The sequence below is a fragment of the Vitis riparia genome, chromosome 18 (assembly GCF_004353265.1).
Source record: "Vitis riparia cultivar Riparia Gloire de Montpellier isolate 1030 chromosome 18, EGFV_Vit.rip_1.0, whole genome shotgun sequence".
Taxonomy (NCBI): domain Eukaryota; kingdom Viridiplantae; phylum Streptophyta; class Magnoliopsida; order Vitales; family Vitaceae; genus Vitis; species Vitis riparia.
In genome coordinates this window covers 36,858,142-36,865,968 of record NC_048448.1, presented here as the reverse complement: position 1 = coordinate 36,865,968, position 7,827 = coordinate 36,858,142, and the positions used below count along the sequence as shown (strand labels likewise).

Here is a 7,827-nt window from a genome sequence, read left to right as displayed (position 1 = left end):
ACCTATTATATATTATGTAAAGTCTTCTCATGAACCAATGTTCAAAATCTATTGAGATGAATGTGATTAGCCTCTTAAGACTAATTTTACTATTCTTGAATTACAAATCTTCTTATTATGTGATCAATTGACATATCTTAGTTGTCTAATAGTTTATATAAAGTTTTCACTTAAGGAACTAATATAATCATAGTTTATATAAACACACCTCCTTAAAATCACTAAAACAGACACTTTGTCTCAATTTCTTGAGATATCATGGTGCCTTCAATGAGAATATCTTTTTCTACCCACTTCCATTGATAGCAACCAATTCATAGGAAATATATGATCACTTGAAGATCTCACCTGTAGGTTAAAATCACTACTAACTTGGACACAAGCTTAATATTTTCTTAAAGTTAAGACAACACAATGAAGCAGTCTATTGAGGTCATGATTACTTGATAGTTTTTAAGTCATGACTCACCATAAGCCTTGTTCAATATGTAATTATAAACACTAATGCACTCACTATGAAAAACTTATTTCGATAGTCAAAACTAGTCATCATTCCACTGAGAAGGTGGTGAACTACAACCTCTAATGGGTTACCTAGACCCATGAACCGATTGTGAACAAGTCATCTATTAATAAGGAACGAGTGACTTAAATCTTCTTTTATCACGCATAATATAAAAAGTGTAGACCAAAATGCTTATAAGGTATAATGCATGAAATGATAATAGATACAAGTAAAGTACAAACTTTATAAATAAATTCCAAAGTAAACTAAGTGAGTGTTCTGACTAGCACAACTTTACATGGAGGGTAATTTCAATATCCCATATTACTTAGGGGAAAAAAATTAACAATATATATTTAAGAATTCTAGTGAACTCCTTTTAACTAGGTAGATGTGATTTAAAGTCACATAGTTCATTAGACTCAAAACAAATAATATTTACATAGAAGGAATAAAAAAGAAGCAAAATCCGAGTAATGCATATTTTGTATTATTAATTTCATACATGAACCCATTGAAGAATAAATGAAGACAATACCCATAAGATTTAAATAAATAAATAAATAAATAAATAAATCATTAAGTTTAAACCAAATCAAAGTGTACAAAAAATTATTCTATCCCATATGCCTATCTCCCTGCATTATTCTAAATTCTGTATCCCTCTAACCATTTTCTAATATTCATCCTTTCTTAAAGGATGATGAATTCATCTACAGAGGGTAAATGAGGAAGAAATTATGAAAAAACGCGATCAATTTCCAAGTTTAATGAATCTTTGAAGGTTGATCATCATGACTGTAATATCATCCTTGTTGCCTCTGTTAGTAGATAAATCTACAAGCTTCTTGCAAGACTGTAATGGATTTTTCTCTCCTAGAACCAAATCTACTGCCTCTTGATCATTCACCTGGTTAAACAAAAACAATAATTATAATGTTAATCAATTTTGTAAGGCAAAAAGAAAAAAGAAAAAAGAAAAAAAAAATCAAATCTTTAAAAAATAACTAAATCACAAGGAGATTATTCAATTATGAGCATTCATCACAAGGCCTAAACATTGGTTTAATTGAACAAATATTCATGGGTCATGTTTGAGCCTTAATGGTTGAGTTCTTACTTCTTCATCCATGCCTAAACCCTAAAATGATTTAGGGTTCTGAAATTGAAATTTGGAAGTCTAAAATATTTTCTCATATTAATCTTCAATTTCAAATGATATAAGTGATAAAAATCAAAATGAGCTCGATGATACACAAATTTGCTTGAAATTATAAGTAGGATGACCTTTTGTTTTTGGGACCACATTGAAAAGACTTAAAATTCAATTCCAACAAATACACACAAGCCATAATTGAGCCTTCATAGTCCGTTGTCCAATTATAAAAAAAATAAAAATAAAAATAAAAATATTTTATACAATTTTAAAATCAAAGTTTAAAGATGTAAACTATTATGATACCTACAAATATAGAAAAATCAATTTTTAATTGTTTGAGTCCTTTCTTCTTCATCCATACCCAAACCCTAAAACAATTTAGGGTTTTGAAATTGAAGTTTGGAAGTTTAAACTATTTTGTCGACTTAATCTTCAATTTTAAGTGATATAAGTAATAAAAATCAAAATGAACTTGATAATGATACACAAATTTGCTTGAAATTATAAGCAAGATGATCTTTTGTTTTTAGGACCACATTCAAAAGGGTTAAAATTCAATTCTAACAAATACTCACAAGTCATAATCGAGCATTTATTATTCCTTGCCCAATTTAAAAAAACATTAAACGCTTTCAAAATTAAAGTTCAAAGACGTAAACTATTATGATAGTTGCAAATATGGAATCGTCAATTTTTAATGTTTCAATAAACAAACATAACGTATGAATATTCTTAATTTTATAAAATGTGACGTTATATGTAGCTAAGTCTACTAAGAAGGCAAATAAAAAACGATTCAAAAGATGTAATGTTGTCTTTTAAGGGTGTACTAACCTTATCCCACAATCCATCAGAAGCCATGATCAAAAACTTGCAATCCGATGTCAAATGAAGTTTCTTAATCTCTGGTTCAGAAATGATCCATTCTTTCAAATGCAGGTCTCCGATAGCCCTAGAAACCGCAAGCGATCCTTGAACCCTCCAAACTCCATTGATACAATGTACATAGCCACCCTGCAACAATGAACTTAGCCAATGTAGGGGAAAGGGAAAAGCACTAGTTTCATGAACAAAATTGAAGAAGATATACTCACAGAATTCTCAATCCGAGATCGTTCGTCTTCCCTACAAAGACGATGATCGTTCGTCAAGGGCTCCGCGACGCCATTCCTACTCAAAACTACCCTACAATCACCAACATTTGCTGCATGCAACTCTCCATCCTTCAACAGCACACTTGCAGCACAAGCCCCACTGCTCACATCCTGCAAATCAACATCTTCTATAACTAAACAACATAAGGCTCAGACCATGATGCTGATACCTCTAGTCCAAACCATGGTGATGAATTCTAGATTTCTATGTGTGTATATATATATATATATACATGAATAGTGTAAAAGCCTGTACAGAGCCATTTTTTCTTTCAATAGACCAAGTCAAAACAACTTAGTTTTTTCAAAAGGGTGGTTGAAACTTTCAAAGGCATTATGCGCCAGGTGAATTACTTACCTTACTAAGAAACCCCTCATCTGTGACTAGGTAGCCTCGGTGGATGGCTTGTTGTAGTTGATTATCACCATGTTTTGAATCCTCAATATTTTCAAGGGCTTTCACAATGTTTTTTCCTAAATTTTCTGCAACATAATCGACTGCAGCCCGCCCTCCATGCCCATCAATCACAGTGAAAAATGCCTGGTCATGGAAACATCTAAGCAAAGTTCAAATATAATCATCCATTAATAAATCTGAGAAAAAAAAAAACTTAATAAACCCTTAAAAAAAAAAAAGAATAAAATCTATAAAATAAAATAAAATTTAAATCTCCAAAATGAAAAATAATAAGTCTTTTTTTACAATTATTTTGAGAAATATCATGTCATGTCATTTAAATTTTTCAATATGGTGAGAAAAATTATTGCTCTTTTTAGTAAGTGTTTTGAAAACAATTTTAAAAAATAGTTTTGAGAACCGTTTTCAAAAATTGTTTTATGATATTTTGTAAAACAAAAATTTTAGAAAACTTAAAATACTCTTACTCAATCTTTTATATTTTTAAATATGTTATATTATATTTAAAATAGTTTTCAAAAACAAATAAAAACAACTGAAAACACTAAAAACATTATGCTTATACTTTTAACAACATAAATTTATTTTTTGTTTTCATTCTTGAAGAAGACAAAATTGTTTTAAAAAACACTCAGCAAACAAGCCATTTAACTCCTTTTCATCAATTATTTGTGGTATATGGGGCAGAGATTTAGAATAAAAGTACCTGTTGGGGGTCCCCTTGGATGTCAACCATGACTCCATATCCATCTTCCATGACCTCCCTCTTCCCCTTCTTGCTAGCCAAACAGTAGTCTCTCCCTTCCTCCTCAATCTCCTTCTCCTCCAACCTCCCACCCCTTTCACAAAACTGATCAAAACCCGGACAGAACTCGGGCACAACGATCCTAGCAGGCCTCTTCCTCACCTTCACAGAGCCCTTCTTAACCTCCCCCTCCTCCTGCACCCCACAACCTAGGCTGATTTTCTGCATGATATCAGTACTTTCATGCAAACCCTTCTCCCCTCTCCGCCTCTTGCTCGGAAAACCAGTCTCATGAGAACACTCTTCCGCCACCAAACACTCGCCTAAACGGTCGATGAAACTTCTGGAAGCCCACGAGGGAGAGGGACAAGGGGGAGAGTTGAGGCTCAGGGCCATGGAAATGACCCTGAAGAGACCTTGAAGAAAGTACCAAACAAGAGAAAAGATAGAGAAAGCCCAGAGCAAGTCCTGGACAACAACCATAGTTGGCTATAAGCTATGTGCTTTTTGTGGTATTATCTCATGTAGGCGGTGCGTCGATGCGAAGTATTGGACTTTGGGGATGGTTCATACAACAAAAATCAGGTAAAAAAAGACTTAAAAAGGAGTGGAAATTGATGAAAAGAGCATGGGGAATGACGGGTCAAAGGGGAAATGTGGGAGAAACAGATACGAAAGTGGGGGTGTAAAAGAGAGGAGAGAGGAGAGAGATGGAGGTCGGGTTTGAAAGCTTCAATGCCAAGGAAATGGTCACAGGAAAACGCGGATAGGGTGTCTGGCTTTTTGACTTTATGCTCACGGATGGGGGCCATTTGACGGTTGTTTGGACCATGAGAAAATTGGGTTAATTCTTGGGCATTTTTTGGAGGAATAAATACCACACTTATCCATTTTTATTTTTATTTTTGGTTTTGATCTTATTACTATATGTTAATGAAAATCAAATATAATTAAAATTTAAAATATTTAATCAAATATAATGAAAATTAATCAAACTTTTATGAATTTTCAAATTATTTAATCAAGAAATGAATTTTAAATAATATATAAAAATAATTTATTTATTTTATTTTTATTTTATTTTCTTTCACTTTTTTTTTTCTCTAAATTTTTTAGAAACCAAATATAACCTTATTTTTATTTGATAAATAAAAATGGAAAAATTATGCTTACTAATAATATTTCAAGAATTAATTTTAAAAATACCTTAGAGAATGGATATTTTTAGAAAGGTGTAGCTCCTCCTTACAAAGCATTTATTTATACCATTTCTATAAATTTTGGATGAATTTAGATGAAAAGAAAAAATGTTAATTTTAAAATTAATAAAGATATTTAAAAAAAAATTATGGATTTTTCTTCCTCCAACTAAACAAACCTTTAATTATTAACTCATTTTACTTTGTTGCAATTATATTTTTTTATCAATTTATGTACAATAAATTTAAAAAATACAAAATTTGCCTATTAAATAAAATTTCTTTTTTTAAATACTTTATTTCTTTAAATATAACGAATTTTTATTTAATTAAAAATTTTAAAAATGTGAAGACATTTATATTTTTTTTTTATCAATTTATGTACAATAAATTAAAAAATATATAAATTTTACCTATTAATAAAAAAAATTCTTTAAATACTTTTTTTCTTTAAATATAACGATTTTTTTATTTAATTAAAATTTTTAAAAATGTAATTTTCAAACATACCATAATAATAATTATTATTATTTTTTCCTTACTCTTTCTATTGATGAATGCACTTATTAGAAGTCAAATTCAAAACCGTTGATAAAAGAAATGGAAATTCTCTTATTGATTAATCTTCTAACATTTAATTTTATAGTCCAATTTGTGATTTCTAGAAAATGGAAGGTTGCATGTGACTATGTCTACTAGCTAAAATAACTTAATTTTCTAGATGAGTTAAGTGGTTGTTTTCTCATGTACCAAACAATGACTAAAGTTTATTTATTTATCATTTAAATTATTCTCAACAATCAAATGGGTGTTTTTTTTAATAGAATAATTTATTTATTTATTTATTTATTTGCAATTTTTTCAATTAATTATTATGATACTAGCATGAAGATGTCAAAAACGGGTAAGAGAAAGGGCATTGGAAATGACCTAAGATTTGGAGAATGAAACAAATAAAAAGACTATTCAAAGAGATTGAAGAAAATGTCAATCCCTTGCTTTCCCTTTTTGGCTCATCCTACGTTATCTACTTGGGTATTCTATGCAAATTTAAATTTGACTCTTTGGTTGCAAAGAGTTAATTCTGCATATTAATTGTTTTTATGAATAAATTTTGGGTCTTTTTTTGGCATAAAAAGTCACTTTTTGATACCGTAAGAGTTGGTTTAAGAATAATTATCATCAAGAATTAATTTCATTCACCTCTTTCAGGTTTTTCTTATATACAACTAATACTTACGGATTTGAAATTTCATTGGATACCATCTAATCATTCTCATTTGAAATTTCAAAATAAGGGAAATATTTGATAAAAAATTTCAAATCTACGAAGAGACTAGTTGTGGTATTTATTTTTCGATTGAATATAAAAAATTAAAAAATTTGGTTTTTCTTATTCAACTAAACTGAATTTATTGATGATAAGATGGTTAATATCAAAATATTATTTTTAGTTTAATAGAAAAAAATCAAATATTTTGACTTTTTCTATTCAGTTAAAAAACAAACATTACGTGCATTTTGTTAAAACTTCATGATTATAATCAAAGTCCTTTTAGTGTATAACACTTCAATTAATAGTTTTTTTTATTAAAAAATATTTTAAGCAAAATCACTTAAACTTTCGGATGAAAAAAAAAACTTTAATAGTGTTTTTGTATTTATTAATATATTATAAAACAAAACTGAAAATATTAAAGTTTAATGAAATTTTCACAAGGATCTAAAAAATAAAAAATAAAAAATAAAAATTGAACAATTCAAATTCATCCAAAATTTAACCATTCAAACAACAAGAAGTCCAAGTGAAACATCTAAAATTTCATCCCAAGTTGTAGAGTTAAAACCATTGTTTGGCTACTTCCTTTCCACATGTTGGGTTGGCTAATTTGTTAAGTACTTACTAGTCTTACAAATGTACAATATTCCCATTAGGAACCTTGTTCATTCCTATTTATTTGGCTACTTCCTTTTCTTCAACAAAATTTTGGGAATAGTCAAGGAGTGGGTAGTAGTGGGGATTTCAAACATTGATGGATTCAAGAGTCCAAAATTTGACTCTCTTTAGCCTTCAAAAAAGAAAAATATGAAAAATAAAATAGAATAAAAGAAAAAGTAAATTAAATTAATTTTTTATTTAAATTTAATTAATTTTTTTACATACTTTTAAAATTTATTTCTCTTTTTTCATAATGAAAATTTTAAAAATATATAAGCTTTAAATTATTTTCCATTATGTTCTATTTTCTTCTAAATTCTTATTAAATAAGAAATATTGGACTTTCTTCTCATTTGTTTTCTTCTTATGCTATTTTAAATGATTTAAAGCCTTTTTTTATATTATTTTTTAGATTTTATTAAGCAATAATGTTTTTTTATTTTTACATTCTATAAGTAAAAATGTGTTTTCATATACTCATGTAAAAAAAAACCACAAAATAAGAATTCAAGTTTATAAAATATAAATTTCAAATAGCAATAGAAAAATAATTAGTATTTCAAGTTTTTTTTTTTTTTTTTGTCACATATACTATCATTTAATTACTAGTTTTTAATAATATAGGTATTACATTTGATCGGTAAATGTATAAAACTTGAATTATTTTTATAAGGTTCATATTTTATAATTATTTTTACATAAGTGCGT

General features: G+C 28.3%; 1 protein-coding gene across 1 annotated transcript; it reads right to left on the bottom strand.

The window, feature by feature from the left end:
- Window positions 1–979: 979 nt before the first annotated feature.
- LOC117906356 (probable protein phosphatase 2C 2) lies at window positions 980–4,617 on the bottom strand. The gene is made up of 5 exons (XM_034819352.1): window positions 3,943–4,617; window positions 3,177–3,359; window positions 2,759–2,929; window positions 2,499–2,678; window positions 980–1,415 (listed from the first exon to the last, which is right to left on the bottom strand). The coding sequence occupies exons 1-5, from the start codon at window positions 4,462–4,464 to the stop codon at window positions 1,260–1,262; spliced, it is 1,212 nt and encodes a 403-aa protein (XP_034675243.1). The 5' UTR covers window positions 4,465–4,617; the 3' UTR covers window positions 980–1,259.
- Between the last annotated feature and the right edge of the window lie 3,210 nt (window positions 4,618–7,827).

Coding starts and splice junctions, on each gene's coding strand:
- LOC117906356 (XM_034819352.1), bottom strand. CDS start 4,464: ATGGTTGTTGTCCAGGACTTGCTCTGGGCTTTCTCTATCTTTTCTCTT. Junction 2,930..3,176: donor ATGAGGGGTTTCTTAGTAAG/GTAAGTAATTCA, acceptor GTTGATTTGCAG/GATGTGAGCAGTGGGGCTTG. Junction 2,679..2,758: donor GATCTCGGATTGAGAATTCT/GTGAGTATATCT, acceptor TCATTGTTGCAG/GGTGGCTATGTACATTGTAT.